General features: G+C 44.0%; 2 protein-coding genes across 4 annotated transcripts in view; one reads left to right on the top strand and one right to left on the bottom strand.

The window, feature by feature from the left end:
* LOC137538486 (uncharacterized) overlaps positions 1-20,342 on the top strand; it is a 77,192-nt gene that overhangs the window by 52,626 nt on the left and 4,224 nt on the right. The gene's annotated exons all lie outside the window — the stretch shown is intronic.
* ANO9 (anoctamin 9) overlaps positions 6,703-20,342 on the bottom strand; it is a 123,548-nt gene continuing 109,908 nt past the window's right edge. For 2 of the 3 annotated variants that reach the window (XM_068260699.1, XM_068260701.1), the window contains 6 exons: positions 19,072-19,216; positions 17,559-17,666; positions 17,351-17,444; positions 16,644-16,756; positions 14,587-14,664; positions 6,703-6,882 (listed from right to left, as the gene is read on the bottom strand). In XM_068260699.1, the coding sequence (XP_068116800.1) occupies positions 6,855-6,882; positions 14,587-14,664; positions 16,644-16,756; positions 17,351-17,444; positions 17,559-17,666; positions 19,072-19,216 (566 nt within the window). In that variant the 3' untranslated portion in view covers positions 6,703-6,854. The remainder of the gene's footprint in view (positions 6,883-14,586; positions 14,665-16,643; positions 16,757-17,350; positions 17,445-17,558; positions 17,667-19,071; positions 19,217-20,342) is intronic. The other variant, XM_068260700.1, reaches the window with a different exon arrangement.

A 20,342-nucleotide genomic window follows, 5' to 3' on the forward strand; every position in this document is an offset into this window, starting at 1 on the left:
CGGTACATTGAGCTGGTTGTTAGTAAGGCGTTCAAAAAAAGTTGTTTGTTCGATGACACCACCATCAGACTGCCGCCCATTGCGGCCAATATCCACAAATAAAAACTGATAGTTGGCATTAACTAAGGCCATCAAAATTATACTAAAAAAACCCTTATAATTATAATAATAAGAACCGGTATTGCCAGGGGGAGTAATTCTTATATGCTTTCCGTCCAGAGCCCCGCCACAGTTTGGAAAGTCCCATAAACGGTGGAATTCTGCAGCAATATCCAACCACTCCTGTGGTGTTTGGGGAAACTGAAAAATGGAACATAACATAAAATTAGACATTTGAGAGTCATGTAGCCAAACATTATTATTATTATTATAGTACAATCTACACAAACAGAGCACATGAGTGCATTGTAAAAACAGATATATTTAACATAGCTGCCATTGCTAGTTGTCTGTTTGGCTGCAGTAGAGCCTAAAACACACTCCTTACATAAACATCACACTAGCCAAGTGGAACTTGCATCACTAGCCACAGCCGGGACAAGGTCCTACAGCACCCAAGGCTGAGCCAGCAAAGTGCGCCCCTCCCACCTCAGCTGTCACACACTGATTGCTAATAGACTAAGAGGCCCACAGGGCCCATAGCCTCCACAACACCTTAATATGTATTTATCTGTCTTGTACTCACTTCCATGTAACCCCTCTTCTTATTTCTCGTTGCTTCCATAACCATTCTGAATGACAGCTGAATGAAATCTGTGGCCCCTCCTACACTGCACCCTGAGGCTGGAGCCTCTACAGCCTATGCCGGGGGCCGGCCCTGTCAACAGATTATTCAGAAAACTGGGATAGATTTTCTATGACACAACCATAGCATTATCAGTGTAACGTCCCTTCAATAACATGTTATGCAACATCAAATGTACATACCTTCATAAATTCACCCTTCAAGGCGTCAATTATTGCTTGGCACGTTTCTGGAATTATGATACCCAAAGCTTGCGGAGAAATTCCGGTTGAAAACTTTAAATCCTGGAGGCTGCGTCCAGTGGCCAGGAAGCGCAGGGTAGCTGTTAAGCGCTGTTCTGGGGTGATAGACTTCCTCATCCAGGTATCCTCCTTAGAAATTAATGGCGTAACCACATGTAAAAGATAGTGGAAGGCTTCTTGCGGCATGCGCAGATAATTCCTATAATCATCTGGAGCAGAGATGCTGAGGTCATGTAACAGGCTGTCATGTGAGATCAAATCTCTATCTTGGAGCCAGCTCTTTGCCCATGCACGGCCTTTCCTCTTTTGCTTAAGCACTTTCAAATTTTTACGCACTTTTAACAAAACTAATAAGGCAACACTAGCCCGCTGTTTTTGGGACATATGCGATGCCATTGCTGCACTGGAAACACGACAATAACGAACGAACGTCCACACCAAATGCAGCAACCTCTATACTGTTGCTAAGCCTTTTATAAGATGGCTTTACGTCACTTCCTGAAATCTACTGAACGAACTTTCGTTGGGCGAACGATCTGTGCGCAACTTCCTCTTTCCTACTAGCCATTAACAATGACGTTCGTTCCGGGTTCATTGATCTGAATAACGTTTAGCATAATAGATGCACTGCATCATACGTTCGTCACTTCCGCATCGTTCGTTCGGGAACGATCTGATCGTTGGGTACTTCCAACACACCTTTACTAACGACCGTTTCATTTCTCGCCTTAATTGATCGTTCGTCGTTGGTAACGAACGATCGTTATCGCATGTCTGTACGTACCTTTATAGACAGATTCAGAGCAGATTCAGGGCAAAGAGAAGCAGTATAAAAAAATGCACATCTACAGGGAAGTTGGGGATGCCTCTTTTATTGTAACACTGTCTCTGCATGGAGGAAATGTATCAACTCAGACAGCTTCTCGTGTTACCGCCAGCTTAGTTCGGAAAATCACCAAACTTCTATTACAACTGTAAACATTTTTATGAATTAGTTCACAGAAGTCTAAAATACCGATGCAGTATTTTCCCGCCCAGATTCTTTTACCGAACATACTTTTATGAATGATAGCCATTGTCGGATAAAATCAGGGAGATCATTAATCATAACTGGCAAATTTTGTAGATAGATGATCATATCTCTCCAAAGGTACTCAATGGCCCTATGTTAACATTCCGGAGAGGAGCTACCATAGGTTCCATGATAGTACAAAGGGAATACATTGGAATAAAGTCTGAAACATGGTTAGGTAAGTTTCCGGGTAAAGGTAGCTACCACTGTGGCAATTGTTCAACATGCTGCTACATGATCAAAACAGATCATGTGCAGATGGGGAATTATGAACATGCCATTATTGATTTTATTACATGCAGAACCGAATTCGTTGTCTATGGTATCTTCTGTCCATGTTCTTTTTTCCTATGTTGGTGAAACAACAAGACCAATTATAGAAACATTGGTAGAGCATCGTAGATCTATAGAAAAGGGGAGTGGAGTCCCTAGAATGATCATTCATGTAAGAGAGGTGCCCCATGGCAATACAGATGTTCTTAGAATGGTAGGTTTGGAACTAATAAAAACCCCCAGACGAGGTGGGGACAGGGAGAGAACCCTGTCACAAAGAGAAGCACTAATGATTAGTCGAACAAATGGGATCCTTGGGTTTCAATGATTGTGATGATCTCTGTGTCTTCTTGGAGAAATATTAATATGTCAGTTTTTGTATATTTAATGGTATGTTAAGTTAATAATTTTGGGTGAGTTAGTAATTCCTATTTCTGCAATACATATGCCTTTGTGTCTTTCTCCCTATTGGGACTCTTTGTCTCTATTCTTATGATTCACCACTAGGTTTCTTGGGTTTTTCTTCCACAATCTTTGCACCGCTTCCCTCTCTTTATACCTTTTTTTGGCAGATAATTTGTGTTCCATTCTTCCTGTCGTCCGGTCCCTCCATCCCCTTTTATTGCCTCCTCCATTTTTCTCCATACTGAGAGAATATATTCTCTGGGCTGGGGACATAATGCGCCCAGCATCGTGTTGCCGGAGCAACGCACCATGTGACATGACGTCACTTTATGTGCATTCCGTCATTCGGGATGACAACGGCAACCGGATGTGACGCGTTGCCAGGGGCATCACATCCGCTAGCCCTGTTTTGGGGGGGCACTTGCCCCCAATCTGTGCTGGGGTGCCACGGATCTCCGCCCGGCCGCCCCCTCTGTCAGACTCAGCGGCTCCCTCCAGCCGCCGCGTCATTGACAGTCTCAGACCTCAGGATCAGGCGGCGAGCCGGCGACCAATCGTGCGGGCGCTAGGACCCAGCGCCCGCACTGATATGCGGAAGTGACATCACTTCCGCATATAGAGCGGGTGCGTCCAGCGCCCGCTCGTACAACTGGTCGGGTCGCCGCTGATCCTGAGGTCTGCTGAGAGGTAGGGGGGAAGCGGCGGCGGCTAGAGGGGGGGCCTCCCTGTCACTCACTCACTCCGTAAAGGGCCTCCCTGTCACTCACTCACTCCCTAAAGGGGCTCCCTGGCACTCACTCACTCCCTAAAGGGGCTCCCTGTCACTCACTTACTCCCTAAAGGCGCTCCCTGGCACTCACTCACTTCCTAAAGGGGCTCCCTGTCACTCAGTCACTACCTAAAGGGCCTCCCTGTCACTCAGTCACTGCCTAAAGGGGCTCCCTGTCACTCACTCACTCCCTTAAGGGCCTCCCTGTCACTCACTCACTCCCTAAAGGGGCTCCCTGGCACTCACTCACTCCCTAAAGGGGCTCCCTGGCACTCACTCCCTAAAGGGCCTCCCTGGCACTCACTCACTCTCTAAAGGGGCTCCCTGTCACTCACTCACTCCCTAAAGGGGCTCCCTGGCACTCACTCACTTCCTAAAGGGGCTCCCTGTCACTCACTCCCTAAAGGGGCTCCCTGTCACTCACTCCCTAAAGGGCCTCCCTGTCACTCACTCACTCCCTAAAGGGCCTCCCTGTCACTCACTAACTCCCTAAAGGGACTCCCTGGCACTCACTCACTCCCTAAAGGGGCTCCCTGGCACTCACTCCCTAATGGGGCTCCCTGGCACTCACTCACTACTTAAAGGGCCTCCCTGGCACTTACTCACTACCTAAAGGGGCTCCCTGTCACTCACTCACTCCCTAAAGGGCCTCCCTGTCACTCACTCACTCACTCACTCCCTAAAGGGCCTCCCTGTCACTCACTCACTCCCTAAAGGGCCTCCCTGTCACTCACTCACTCCCTAAAGGGGCTCCCTGGCACTCACTCACTACCTAAAGGGCCTCCCTGGCACTCACTCACTCCCTAAAGGGGCTCCCTGGCACTCACTCACTCCCTAAAGGGGCTCCCTGGCACTCACTCACTCCCTAAAGGGGCTCCCTGGCACTCACTCACTCCCTAAAGGGGCTCCCTGGCACTCACTCACTGCCTAAAGGGGCTCCCTGGCATTCACTCACTGCCTAAAGGGGCTCCCTGGCACTCACTCACTGCCTAAAGGGGCTCCCTGGCACTCACTCACTGCCTAATGGGGCTCCCTGGCACTCACTCACTGCCTAAAGGGGCTCCCTGTCACTCACTCACTGCCTAAAGGGGCTCCCTGTCACTCACTCACTGCCTAAAGGGGCTCCCTGGCACTCACTCACTACCTAAAGGGGCTCCCTGTCACTCACTATCGGGGTCCCTGTCACTCACTACCTAACTGGAGGCGCCTGTCACTCACTAGCTAACCTGGGGGTCCCTGTCACTCACTACCTAACTTGGGGGGGCTACCATATTAAGGGGGCATTCTGCCTATTTATGTGAAATGCTGTCTATTTATGTGCCTCATGACTGCTGAATTTGTCTTGTTGGGAGCCTTATGATTGTTGGGGGCCTCAAGATTGCTGAATTTGTCTTGTTGGGGGCCTCATGATTTGTTGGAGGCCTCATGATTGCTGAATTTGTCTTGTTGGGGGCCTCATGATTTGTTGGGGGCCTCATGATTGCTGAATTTGTCTTGTTGGGGGCCTCATGATTTGTTGGGGGCCTCATGATTGCTGAATTTGTCTTGTTGGGGGCCTCATGATTTGTTGGAGGCCTCATGATTGCTGAATTTGTCTTGTTGGGGGCCTCATGATTTGTTGGGGGCCTCATGATTGCTGAATTTGTCTTGTTGGGGGTCACATGATTGCTAACTGCGAGACTATGGGAAAAGCTGAATCCTTATCATATGAGACAATAGCATTAAACCTACTTTTTTAGCGTTTTAAAACAGAAAATAAAACTGGGAGGTTCTAAAAAATTAAATACATTTTTCAGGAGTAGGATGGATGAAATTGTTTATCTTCACAGTTTATTTTCAACTTGGATTTTCCATAATGTTCATGTATGAGTTAAAACGTTTGTACAGTATTTAGTTTAAATTGCTGTTGCCACTTTGCGATAGATAAGTGACTTTTGCGTTGCAGTTTGGGCACTCGGCCTCCAAAAGGTTCGCCACCACTGTCCTAATCTGATGTCCCACCATTGCTAGGTTCATGTAAATTTGTCTCCACCCGTTACCACACCTATATTCTGGTCCATGGCCCACCCATTTTTTGGTGCGGCGCGATAAGCACGCCGCACAACGTGATTCTCATATTTTTGGCACGCTAGCTGCAGTGTGCTGAATTCTGCTGCCTACAGTATGTACAGTATACGCTGTTCTCTAGTGCCTGCACTGTGTGCTGATTTACCTAGTGTGTACAGTGTAAGGTTTTACTCTGTGTCTTTATTGATTGTAAACCAGCTGTATTGTATGCTGATCCCTGCTACTTTCAGTATGTACAGTATTAGCTGTAAAGCCTGGTACACACATACAATTTTGATTAGCCAATTTTAGCTCTGTTCATAAAATTCATTGTCTGTTGGCCCACTTACTGCACGGGGGTGGGAAAATTGGGGGTCAGTGATTGACCAATCAAAATTGTATGTGCGTATACATCTTTGATCTATGCCTATACTGATTGTAAATTATCTAAATAAAGGACAGGGGGCTCCGTCCAATATTTCGATGGGCAGGCCCGTTATCCGTAGCTTACACCGCTGCTAAGTTCATGTACATGTGGCCCCACCCATGGCCACGCCCACTCACCTCATGGCCACGCCCATTTTTGCCGCGCTGCACGCGCCGCATGTACCTCCCCGCCTGGTGCCGACAGGTGCCCCAGATCTCCAAGGACCCTAGAAACGCCCCTGCGCGTTGCACTCCATTGTGAGGTGCACACGTACATCCAGGTAGGGGACTGTGGGAGGATATGGAAAGCGACTATGAGGAATTTATGTCGCGATACTTAACATGGCGGTGAGCTTTCTCCGCGCCATGGGACCATGTCAATGTTCATTTTCGTCTAACGCGAAACAATTGTCAGGCAACTTGTCTCTTTGGGTGTGCAGCACGCCAGACTGGTGAAGTATTACTGCAGTTATGCTATCATGTCATCTTGTGTTATGTTGATATAACATCGCTTATAACCGGATGCAATTACATGCTTGGAAACTACCAGTGCCCATGTTGTCTTTCCTTTTTGAATGTTATTTTTTCTAATATGTCGGGATGCCTACTGTAATGTGAGTTTTATGTGCTCAGAATGTGGTGACAGTAGGTGAAGCACGGAAGAGGTAAACTGTATACACATTATGATGTTCTGTGAACCGATTCAGAAATAACACAGACATCATTTTTTTTAAAAGTACAGTTTTATTATAAAAACATTATATTTACAGATCAGTAAGACGTATCTTTGGTAAAGGTTCTGCACTGCATCACTTCACAGTCTCTCGGTCGTTCCCTTTCACGCACCATCCTCCATTGTCGCCATGCTGGAAGAATTCACACTTCTGTGGAACGTTCTATCAGGCTGAAAGAAAGGAACTTGTGAACTGTTGTTCATCTCACAATGCTGTGGACAATATCACTGCATCACAGCCAGTTGAGTCATGTAAATGTACCTACACAAAGCTCTGCCAAGCCACTGGCAGGTCCTGTCTACCTTCAAAGAAAAAAAAAATAGTGCAAGCTTTTGAAGCGTTAGTCTCCATCAACAGCTGTTCCAACATATAAAACCTGAAGTACCACGTGACAGGAAACTTGACAGGCAGCCTAAGGCACGTTAACTCTGATAAGGCATGTTAACTCTGATAAGGCATGTCAACCCTGACAAGGCATGTTGACCCTGATAAAGCGTGTTACCCTTGATAAGGCAGGTCAACTCTGATAAGGCACGTTAACGCTGATAAGACATACTAACTCTGATAAGGCATTCCGACACTGATAAGGCATGTTACCTTTGATAAGGCACGTCAACTCTGATAAGGCATGTTAAGTCTGATAATGCACGCTATTTGTTATAGTGAATAAACCCTATAGACTCTCTGTATGTCTGTTACTAATTGTTTTTTAGTATGTGTACAGTATCGCATAAGTGTACAGTATCGCAATATCGTATAAGTCCCAGGTGGGATTTTTTTACAGCAAACCTGAGCTTAAAATAAATGTATCAATAAACCAATAGAACAGAATCCAGGAGCAACAACACTGTATCTTCTATCAAACTTGTCCTTTTTATGGAATTGGATTAAAGTTTTGCAAGTTTGATAGACGATACAGTGTTGTTGCTCCTGGATTCTGTTCTATTGGTTTATTGATATGGATCTATTTTTTATCCGGATGTTGCACCACTGTGATTATGTGGATTAAGTGTATCAGGCATAGGTGTGCACTCACTTTTTTCTACATTAGAATCGTGAAAATAAACATATGTTTCTATAGTCCTGCTCCTAAATGGAAAACCTAAAAATGGAAGTTAAATGTTTTAATTGTCTCAGCTAAATGACACAGTCTCTGTTTGACAGCTCCCATCTTGGCCTATAGACCTTTTTTTTATCTATTTTGTGCATTCAGAGCGGTTTCTCTGCTGTGCAAGAGTTCTATGACTTGCAATTAGTTATCAGTGAGATTTTCACTACAGTCCTCAAGTCTGACTGAAGATAAAGTATAATTTACATAACTGTTTTCTTAACGCTTACTGTGAGAAAAAAGAAAATAAGAACACAGCCTAATTCTATGGGCTTGATTCACAAAAGAGTACTAACTGTTAGCACGGCCGTTTTCCGCGCAAATTTTCGCGTTCGCGCGCAATTAACCGTTTTTGCACAAAACCGTTATCGTTTTCGTGTGCAAACAGTAATGATTTAGCGCGAAAATTTGTGTTTGCGCACGAAAACGTTTAATTGCGTGCTTAGTTAGCACTCTTTTGTGAATCAAGCCCCAAGTCACGTCAGGAACTTTCAAGCTGCTACATTAATAAAGTGTGGATCGGTATGTATTCACTAGTTATTTATTTGGTTGAACTCGATGGACGTATGTCTTTTTTCAACCCAAAATAACTATGTAACTATGTAACCCAAATAACTATGTAACTATGTATTAATGGTTAATAACACTTTGTACTTACTACTTGCGCTTGTTTAATTCTTTTACTTTTAGAATCCTATTTTTAAGCGCATCATTGTCCAGTCTAAGGTTAGTGTAGCTAAATACCCACTTGGCACCAGAATTGATTAGAAATCATTCCAAATCTTGGAATGAAAGTTGTAGAGACAAGAAACTTGGCTTCAAGCCAAGCCTAAACTGCCTAGTCTGAGGAGAGGGCAGGGAAGTAGATTGGGGAAGGGGGGAGCAGTGCCCTACTATGGAAAGTTCAAAGTTCCTACAACAATGGCCACTAGTATACAGGGCCGGGCCGAGGCATAGGCTGGAGAGGCTCCAGCCTCAGGGCGCAGTGTAGGAGGGGGCGCACAATTCATTTAGCTGTCATTCCTAATTGTGTTTGAAGCAGAAAGAAATAAGAAAAGGGGATACATGGCAGTGACTGAAAGCCAGAAAACTAGATATTAAGGTGTTGGGTAGGTTGTGGGCCCTGTGGCACCTCTTAGTCTAATAGCAATCAGTGTGTGACAGCTGGGGTGGGAGGGATGGAGGGGCTCACTTTGGTGTCTCAGCCTTGGGTGTTGGAGGACCTTGTCCCGGCTCTGCTAGTATAGCAATATCAATAAATGGTCTATTGGGTGTAAATAGGTTTATTTCAATCCTTGGTTAAGATGGACAGCTGGCAGGACGGCCAACACTAAACACTTTTCTGAAAAACACTTCTTCTCCCCACCAGCGTCTGGTACATTAATCTAGAACAGTAAGTGCTCGCTAAACAAAACACTTAAAAGTACACTGTAATAAAAATTACCTTTCTGATGTCTAACCCTAACATAGTAGCAAACAAGTTTCTGTACCGTTTTAGCCAAACAAATTAGGTAGGTAGCAAAAACAACATTTTGTAAAAATAATACCTTTTAATGGCTAACTGAGATAGTGAAATGATGCAAGCTTGCTGGGATCTGGTCCCCTTCCTCAGGCATATTTTCAGATGTTAGCTGAAGTAAAACACTGATGCAGGTAAATAGTAAACACGAAGATGACAGTTGTGCTGGTTAGCTAATGGCTTAACAGTAAACAACACAACTGTCATCTTCATATTTACTATTTACCTGCATCAGTGTTTTACTTCAGCTAACATCTTGAAATATGCCTGAAGAAGGGGATCAGATCACAGAAAGCTTGCATAATTTAACTATCTTAGTTAGCCATTAAAAGGTATTATTTTTACAAAACGTTGTTTTTTTCTACCTACATAACGTTAACATACTAACCTTCCTTAAAGGGAAGGTTCAGGGAGGGTGGGTAAAAAATAAAAATCAATTTCCACTTACCTGGGGCTTCCTCCAGCCCGTGGCAGGCAGGAGGTGCCCTCGCCGCCGCTCTGCAGGCTCCCGGTGGCCGACCCGACCTGGCCAGGCCGGCTGCCAGGTCGGGCTCTTCTGCGCTCCAAGGCCCGGCACTTCTGCTTCCCACGCCGGTGCGCTGACGTCATCGGACGTCCGCCGGGCTGTACTGCGCAGGCGCAGAACTACTGCTACTTTTTACCTTTTACCTACTTTTACCCACCCTCCCTGAACCTTCCCTTTAAAGTGAACCTCCGGACTAAAAATCTACTCAGCAAAACTGAAAATGCTTGGTATTTCTTTAACAGTTTCACAGCATCAGAACTTTGTTTTTCTTACCAAAGCATCATTTTTTGCTGTATTTTTATCTAAGCTCCACCCATCAACAAAAAAAAGCCCCGGCTTTTTTCCCTGATGCTGTGCAGAGCATGATGGGATTTGCTATGTTGTTATTCACATTGCTTAGCAACTGGGAGGGGTGATCAGGACACAGGACAGTTGGAACTGTGTCTCCTGATCCTTGTCACCTCATTACAACCAAAAAGATGGCTGCCATCATGAAATCAAACATTTGCCTGTTCTTTTAAAACAGGGTGGGTAAGAGTTTATATTACCTATCTATTTTAGATAACATATGTAATGTAACTTAAAGAGAGTCTGAAGCGAGAATAAATCTCGCTTCAGACCTCAGAGTTAGCAGGGGCATGTGTGCCCCTGCTAAACCGCCGCTAACCCGCGGCTTAACGGGGGTCCCTGATCCCCCAAATCCCCTCCGTAATGCGGGGGAGCGCTTCCTGGTTGGGGCAGGGCTAACCGCCGCAGCCCTGCCCCACGCGCGTCTGTCAGCGCGTATCTCCGCCTCTCCCCCGCCCCTCTCAGTCTTCCTTCACTGAGAGGGGCGGGGGAGAGGCGGCGATGCGCCGCTGACAGACGCGACTGGAGGCAGGGCTGCAGCCGTTAGCCCTGGCTCCAGGAGCGACCAAGTCTGCGACCAAGTGTCGCAGTGGGGGGTTTGGGGGTCAAGGGACCCCCGTTTAGCGGCGCTATTGCGGCGGTTTAGCAGGGGCACACGTGCCCCTGCTAACTATGAGCTCTGAGATTTATTCTCGCTTCAGAGTCTCTTTAATAAAAGTATGTTTGTTTAGGCTGAAGTTCCTCTTTAAAGAGTAACTGTTAGGCTAAAAAAGCTAATTTAAACCTCTATTCTCCTGTGTTAAACAGTTTAGAAGGAAGCCAAAAAGGCAATACTGAAGTTAAAAATCTCTCTTACTTTGTTGTTGGCTGAATAGCAATCCTCTTTATCCCCAAGCTCCTAAGGAGGCCGCAGGCCGCATAACAGATACTGCAGAGCATGCTGGGAGGTTTTTTTCTCTCCACTGCACAGGGAGTGCAGGGAGGTCCTCCCCTTCATTTCCCTATCCCGCCCTAAGACTGCTTTCACAGTGGGACGTTACAGGCTCACGTTACAGAAGCCTGTAATGTAGCCCAACTCACAGCACTAAAAAATCAATGTGCTGTTCACAGTGCACAGCATTAGAGTATACTGCAGAGTCCCTATTGCTCCTAGCCACATGGCTAATTAATATTCACTGCACTGTAGTGTTGTCCGGATCATGAACGATTGGCATCTTTGATCCGGATCTTTTTTGTGAGTCGAATCATCCGAGATCCGGTTCACAGTGGATGTCTGGAAGAAACAGGAACTGCAGCTTCTGTGCACAAGCACAATCTTCCTGCTGCATCTCTGCCTTCTCCATTAGCACCCTCAATGTCCCCTCATTCTCCTGCACCTCTCATTCTGCTGCAAATGATTCAAAGATTCGGTTCAAAGATCTGGATCTTTTCAATGATCCGATTAGAATCATCCGAATCATTGAAAAGATCCGGCCTTCCCAGTATAGAACTAAAATGGCTCACCTCTGTTCATCTGACAGCCTCCCCAGGACGATCGCCCGCAACTCCCCCCCCCCAACTGACAGCACCGATCGCCCGTACCACCCCCCCCCCATGCCACCCCCCTCAGTGACAGACAATATGCCAGTTAGACCAGAGACTGGTGGGAGTGTCTGAGGGCTGGAACTTGGGAGGGCTAAAGAATCATCAATCAGGACTCATCAAGCAGGGTAAGGGAGGATATTACATCACAATTGGCTTCATACAAGATAGTCAAAGATGGAACCTGTCAAGAACTGTCAGGAGCATCAATCTCTGCAAATACTATATAAAAATTCTGTGAAATCCAAACGTGGACAGTGAAATGCATATGTAATGTAAGTAGAGCCAATATTTAGCTACTGATATATGTGTTTTTTTTCTCTGAGACCCTATACCTAACAGCTCCTCTTTAAATTGACACTGAAGCGAAAAAAAATTATGATATAATGAATTGTATGTGTAGTACAGATAATTAATAGAACATTAGTAGCAAAGAAAATAGTTAACATTTGTATTGGTACTTACGTATTATACCGTCTGTAGAGTTTGGCAGTTTCTTGTTTAAGTTCTGTTTGCTGTGAGCTGTGAGCTTGTGAAGTTTGACCGCAGCCCACTTCCAGAGCAGGGTAACTGCAGCTCATACAATGCAGAATGTGGATGCGCAGTGTATTGAAGGAGTTGGCGCTGACCCGGAAGTAATTAGGAGGGCAGCGCTATTACTATTTGCGTGCCAAAATTATAAAATATAATTATATCAGACCGGGAGACATGGAGTGCCCGATATGACGGCGAGGGAAATCCAGAGTAGGTAAGTAATTCCATTCAGTTTTTTTCTCCACAGGCAATTTTCAAGGCTTCAGGAGTACTTTAAAGGGTTTTGAAGGAGGGGTGTCCCCTGCATCTTGGAAGGTGAAGAAGGTCTATAGCTGGGCTTCTCTTTCGTCTTAATAGAGTCTCCAGCCCTGGCCAGTAACACACAGAGAGAGGTCAGGAGGGTGTATAGCTTGTCTGCTCCTTCGTCTTCTGTAATGCGACCCCTGTGACTGAAGACAACCTCCTGGGGGTGCTGTTGATCATCAATGTTCGGTTTGTCTGATACTTCTGCACTACGCTTTGTGCAGCCAAGATGCAGGGGACACCCCTCCTTCAAAACCCTTTAACTTGGCAACGGAGCATTACACTGACACATGACATGGTGTGATAGAAAGCCAGGACTTTCAGCTTTTCAAAAAGGGTTAAATCTTGGTAGTGGAGTAAACAAAACTTAAACAAGGAACTGTTAAACTCTTCAGACAGTATACTACGTAAGTACCTTTTTATTTTCAGTTATATAGGTGTTTTTTTTTTATAACATTGCTTCATTCTCTAATATTTGCAATTTACACACTGCACTCAGCATTCTAAATGATTTCACAGAGCAGGCTAGTAAACTTTTGAACTTTACTCTGCAGAAAAACAAAATACAGTGACAGACACTTGAGATAATAGACTTCAGAAGACAGAGCTCTCTGCGACTTTGAAAGTCGTGGAGCTCAGATAAGCTCTTTTGCATAGATAACAACTGGAGTTTCTTAACTTTTCCTGTACTGGAAACAATATTAGACTCATATCTCTGCTGCTAATGTTTTATTTCTTAGATGTACTACACATACAAATCATATCATAAGTTTATTTTCACTTCAGATTCCCTTTAATAATACTAACACCCCCGCCACCTGCTCAATGGCTAAACCAAAATGATTCTAAATGTTTGTTATCTTCTTTTAGGTTTTAATGCCCAATCTAGCTTTAATCTTTTCAGCGGAAGCACTAGCACCCAAACCACCTCTGCATTGCCAATATGGAGGTGCCAAGTCCACCAGCACTGAACCACCATTCTTCCATACAGATACCTCTACAAGTTTTTTGTGAATATGATAAAAGAAGTCTGAGGATGCCAAATTGGGGTAATATGAGGAGACACACTTCACTGCTGGGCAGGGATGGTGGTGCAGTAGAAGTATGGTATCAGAGTTATAGTGGCATCCATCTTGTACAAGGATTGCCTTCACCAGTGTTGCCTTAGATGGGAGGACTGTGTGGATTTGAGAATGGATTAGGAGTTTTTTTGTTTTTTTTTGTTTTTTTATGTTGTGTCTACTTCTTACATAAAATGATCCCCCCAATTAAGGGAATAGCACTCCAAGAGCTTGCATCACTCAATTTTTTGGGCGGGTTACATTTTTCAAAACCATTTTTTCATCTTTACTTCCTTGCTATGATTCCTGGTAAATGTGGTACAATATAATTTTCATGTATATGTGTGTGGATAAGCCCTCCAGCGCATACGTTGACCCCTCCACTTTTGGCCTAATAAATAGGCCAAAAGCTATAACCCCCTCAAAGTGCCACCGTCGCCCCCGATGTAGAGCGCGCATTGCAGCGTGCTGGCTGGTGCAGAGTGTGCTGTGTCATATATGTCTACTTGTCCTCACTCAGGCATGCATCCTTCATGTGTAGCTTCTAAACCGGCCACTAAAGCTCCAGGGTCAGTGTCATGTGACCACAGTGAGCCTGGAGCTCTAGTGTCTAATTCGGAAAGCAGCTGGGAATAGTAGAGGATGCAAGCTAGAGTGAGGAGAGGTAGCTATACATACTGAAGCATGCTCTGCAGTGTATTCTGTAACACCCATGATATATCCTCCGCCAATAGGCCAACAGTCCAACCCACACGCAAATACACACTTTACATCCAAAATTTGAGTGGGAAAAAGTCAGCCTATTCATGGTGCTATACGGTAAGTTATAAAATTAGATATTTATGGTGTCTTATTATTTTATGCACTGTAGGGCAGGACTATTAGGAGAATTACCTGATCTCTGCTAGTAGGTTTCTGTAAGGATGAGGGGAGCTGTCATGGGATATTTCATCAGTCTCTTCTGGCATCTCTCTGTGGGATGGAGTAGGGGAGAGTTAGTGGCCCATGAGAATAGAGCCTCATTTACTAAGGTTCTCCACAACTGCTGATTATTGGAAAACATTATTGGAAAAATTCTGCAAAAATGGCCCGTATTTGTAAATAATGGTCTGCTTTTAGAGGGCAAGCATTTTCCACTCAAGCTTTAGTAAGGGTTGCTAATAAGCTGGCGAATGAAAGATTGTGCTTCTGAAGTCATGTGCATATGCGTTAAAGTGCACCTGTGATGATGAGGGGAGGTAAAATATGGATAGTTACCTCAGTAGTGGGAAGTCTCTGGATGTTCCAGAGGCCTCCCACATCCACCTCAAGCCTACCGCTGCTGCCCAGGACTCTTCTTCTAGCTGCACTCTTGGCCATGTTTTCATCCTGACTGAGCATGCCGGAGTAAGTTCTGCACATGCCCAGTTGAACGAAGCACTCGTGCACTGCGGAATAAAAGCCTTGCATGAGGGGCTTCTTTCTACTGGGCATAAAAACAAGGAACACCAAGAGCCCCAATAGTGTAATATGTACTGGTAAATGGTTACTAGATAGAGTAAATATTAATACTCACAAACCAGGGTTACCATTAGGCAACCACTGTAAAGGCAGGTGGGGAGATTTTCCTGACCCCACTCAGGAATAAGAAGTCGCTCTCTGTAGATTAGAAAAAGGGGGTTCAACCCTCCACCCAGGGTGGACTCAATATTATGCAGGAGAACAAAGGCGCCAAAAGGATAAAAGGAAGCTAAATGAGCTTAAAAACCAAATTCTTGGTAAATAGAGGAGGTAGTGTTGGACTTACCTCCTCCAAGTAGACACACAACGACTGTAGTAAACACAGTCAATATATTTTATTTATAAACTCCAAATATGCAACGCGTTTCGCAGGTTTGATCCCGCTTCATCAGGCAATAACAACGGAGCAATAGCATATGTGGTCAGTAGAAGAGCCAAGCACCTCTCACACAGAGGTGCCTGGCTCTTCTACTGACCACATATGCTATTGCTCCGTTGTTATTGCCTGATGAAGCAGGATCAAACCTGCGAAACGCGTTGCATATTTGGAGTTCATAAATAAAATATATTGACTGTGTTTACTACAGTCGTTGTGTGTCTACTTGGAGGAGGTAAGTCCACCACTACCTCCTCTATTTGCCAAGAATTTGGTTTTTAGGATCATTTAGCTTCCTTTTATCCTTTTGGCGCCTCTGTTCTCCTGCATAATTTCTACTGGGCATGCACAGACATTACTAACGCATGTCCAGCCAGGAAACACTTGTACAAGATGAGGGCCATGAGAAACATATTCGATAAGCTCTTGTTGAATATGTTTAGAGGCACCCAGGGCTTGTACGGTGGGGTACAGAAGGATCAGAGTAGCCTCTCCACTATCCAGAGGCTTACTACTACTAAAATAAGTATTTATGTTTTTACTCTTATTTCTCTTCTGGCACACTTTAAACACATCTAGCCTTGATGTATACAGTAGATTTAAAAATAGCTTTTGTTTGAGGGCACCTGACTGCAATATTGCAACCATTAATAACTGTACTTTGCAGTCCTTTTCAATAGGAAGGTGTTTTTGTTGTTGTTTTTTTTTTTTGTTCCTTTAACTCTACTACAAAAAAATCCTGGTGGACTTGGCTCTCCATAGCTTAGCTTAGTGAAATGAAGGCTGTGGCAACTACAACACATATAAGCTGAGCGAGAGAGATGCAGTTCTGTCATGTTATATTTGTGTGTGATGCATACTATTACTGCATTGGTGCCAGAGCAGGACTATACCCAGGCAACCTAGGCAGGTGCTTGGGGCCTAGTGGCTGTCAGAAGGTCCACCTGCCACTTTCTTTGACCACTCTCCACTTCAGCTAACCAAAAGGACCACACGGAAGCCCCAAATTTACTAAGTTGCCTGGGACCCCATTACATCTTAATCCATCTCTGATTGGTGCACTGTGAGTACTTACCCAAGTTCTGTTTGCAGCTGTGTTTGCTTATTTGTTAGAGCATTGTTCTTCACAGACTGGGGAATGTCTGGTACAAACCAAGCTGCAATAAACTTTATGCATACTGCCACGTGCTAAAATGAGCCAAAAAGAGACAACAAAACATCTTGAGAATGAAATATCACAGGACATTACATTATAGCAATACTAAATGCATACAAAGCAGTAGATTTAAAGAGGAACTTTACTAGATATAACTTAATGAATAAAATTGCTTATTTTTTTACAATATCACTTAAGAACATGATTTAGTCAGTATTTGCCCACTGTAAAAGCTTTCTTCACTCTGATTTACATTCTTAAATTTATCACATGTGGCAACATTTTATCTGATGACTTGGTGCATCACTGAGGCATATTTGTTTTTTAAATGTTTCAAAGTGAGCAGAAACAACACTTGATCTCCCAGAATGCACTGGGACAGTACACAGTACTAAATAGCCTAGGCTAAGCATCATCAGGAGGGCGGGGTAACACACCTATACAGCAATAAATAGATATAGGAAGCGTTTCTGATGCTAAAAGATAATTAACAAATGGACATCTAGAATAATGTACTACATTCTTCTATTATATGTTGTTGCAGTGAGGTTTATGCCTTTGCTAACATCCTAAAAAGGAGGAGGTTAATAGCAAGAAATACTGGGAGACAGTCCTTCACTACTTACCTCAAATATGATGAGAAATCCAAGCCTAGCTGCAAAGATATGCCAAAACTGTACCGAGTAACTGTAGTCATCTGCTGTGCGGTAATCTCGGTACCTGCATAGAAAACAGCATAGGAAATATGTATTGGCAGAGAAGAGCGCATGCAGGAGAAACAAAGCATCACATGAAAGAGGGTATGGGATAAGTAATGAAAATGAGTATAGTTACCTGCATTCAGTGGTATTTGGAAACACAGCGGTTGAGACTTTTGTCAAGTACTGAAAGTCTTCAGTGCGAAATGTGGACAGACTCTGATTGATGTATCCTGTGAGACAGCTGGGAGAAAAGGGAACACTTCAAACATCTACCAACCATAAAACAGAAAATACGGTACTTACTTTTTTCATATTGACAGTCTTGTACGTCAGGAGAATTTCTTGTTCAAAGGCATTGCATTAGTGATGAACAAGAAATTCTCCTGACATGCAATATTCAGTAGTCCCAGGAAGGAATTGCATTTAGCGGATCAAAGCCAGCAGCTGTCAATCAGTTATCTCACGAGCAGCAAGAAGCTATAACAAGCTAAATGTAATTATCCTCCTGGGTTGGTGTATGTTAGACTTTTTTTAGCCAAGTACGCTGGATGTTCCTTTAACAATACATGCAGGTCCATACACACATGCAACTGAGGTCAGCCAAAACGATCACTCAAGGGAAAATAATGTAATAAAAAGGTGCTTCATTTTTACAATAATTGTGCATAAATTACTTCATCAGTGTTTGCCTATTGTAAAATATTTCCTCTCCCTGATTTACATTCTGACATTTATCACATGGTGACATTTTTACTGATGGCAGGCGATATCAGTGGAAGGAGATGCTGCTTGGTTTTTGGGGGGGCAGATGGAAACAGCTGTAAACAGCTGTTATTTCCCACAATGCAACAAGGCTCCCACAGTGTAATGTCAGAACCATGGTCCTCACATCACACTGTGGGAGGGGTTTCACCACAATATCAGCCATACAAAGCCTCCTGATGATCCATTTGTGAAAAGGAAAAGATTTCTCATAGGAAAGGGGGTATCAGCTACTGATTGGGATGAAGTTAAATACTTGGTTATGGTTTCTCTTTAATATGTAGCCAGCAATTCTACTCCCTTCCCTCTACAGATACTTTAGGTGTTTGGTTTACATATTGCTGCAGAAGTTGGATCCAGTGTACCAAGCTGATGGCCATTATACACAAGCTACATTCTCGGCAGAGGTGACCCCAAGCAGCCTCCTTGGCAGGGAACACACTAGCCTGTGTGTCTGAGTGTCTGAACACAATATATACCGTACATGTACCGTACATGAATCTCTCACAATCATCTTTCAGCTTGATAGAATACATTCTATTTGTTGAATTCTCAGCTTCTGGGTTCATTATGGAAACGTAGACTATAAACTTACCTCATGCTAGGCATTCACTATGTAGTTTGTGGTAGATCAGGTAAACAATCAATATCTTCCAGGTGTTGACACAGATACTGGTTACTAACCTGGTCTACCACCTTGCACCGGTATATATTAGATGGGCTAAGCAGAATTCTTGTCTAATATTGATTGCGCCGCTGCAGCTACTTGTTTTGTAGTGCCCGATGTAGTACAAAGCTATACAAAAGTTTGCATATACAGCAAAAACAAAATATGTAAAAATAGCAACTTTCTTCCATTTCTACCCACTAGCAGCGTATCTTACTCAGTATCTGTGTCTTCCTTTGCACAAGGCCCATAAGCGTATCTGTATATTAGCCTTGGAATGAAGTCAGAAGTGATAGCAATGACTAGACCATTAGTAATGACGGCAAGAACTCCAATCCCTTCAAGCACCTGAAGCCAGATACCTAAAGAAAGAAAGAAACATACACCCAATCAGAAAAAAAAAAAAAGTTATATATATATATATATATATATATATATGAATACATGTAAATATATATATGAATACATGTAAAATATAAACAAATACAGTCCTGAGTAACCGGGACTCAACTAACCAGCAGTCTCAACCAACCAGCACAAATTGTCCGGCAGTACTCACAGTAGTGAAGGCCAACTTTTTAGGCTGTTTGTGGGCTCTGCTTTGCTGTGCTTGAAGACTGGGTTCCATCACTCCCCCAAGTATAATATACTTTCTATTTCATTGTATGTACAGTGTATAGAGTGGTGTATAGTACTGTATTCATGCCTCCCAACTTTTTGAGATAAGAAAGAGGGACACTTAAACCACGCCCTTGTCACACCCCTAGCCCCCTGGCGCACCCCTAGTCACACATACCATAAAGATTTCATACAAAAAATATGTTGATTTATAAACCACACTGGCCCTTTCTATCCTGAAGCATTTTCCTTCGTATTAAAATATGAAAATAAGAAATATATAAATGTAAAGGAATGGGAATACAGTTTAGAGTCAATTAAACACACTTTTCAGGAGAAAAATACATATATTCACACAGATCTGTACATGAATCCTGAAAGAGGAACAAATAAGGAAGAAAGGGGGACAGGAGCTAGGAGCCTTGCAAATAAAATGGATGAACTAGAGTTCATTCTGATTGACAAAGGCTATGACATTGTGGGAATAATGGACATGGATGGATGAAAGCCATGACTGGATAGCAAATTTAGAGGGATACATAGGGCTTGATTCACAAAGCCGTGCTAACTGTTTAGCACGGGCGTGCTAAACAGTTAGCACGTGAAGTGCCGCTCGCGGACTTTTGCGCGCGCCAAGTGCTGTGATCGCAGTCATTTGCACGCGATCACGCAGACTTTTGCACGAGATCGGCCGATCGCATGCAAAAGTCCACGTGATTGCGTGCAAAAGTCCGCGATCGCGAAGTCGCTGCACTTTGCGCGCGCAAAAGTCCGCGAGCGGCACTTCACGTGCTAACTGTTTAGCACGGTGTAATGAATGTGGAAGCGTCTCCGTGGTCAGCGCACCAGACGTGCGCTGACACGGCGGAT

This window comes from Hyperolius riggenbachi, chromosome 11 (assembly GCF_040937935.1).
Source record: "Hyperolius riggenbachi isolate aHypRig1 chromosome 11, aHypRig1.pri, whole genome shotgun sequence".
Lineage (NCBI taxonomy): Eukaryota > Metazoa > Chordata > Amphibia > Anura > Hyperoliidae > Hyperolius > Hyperolius riggenbachi.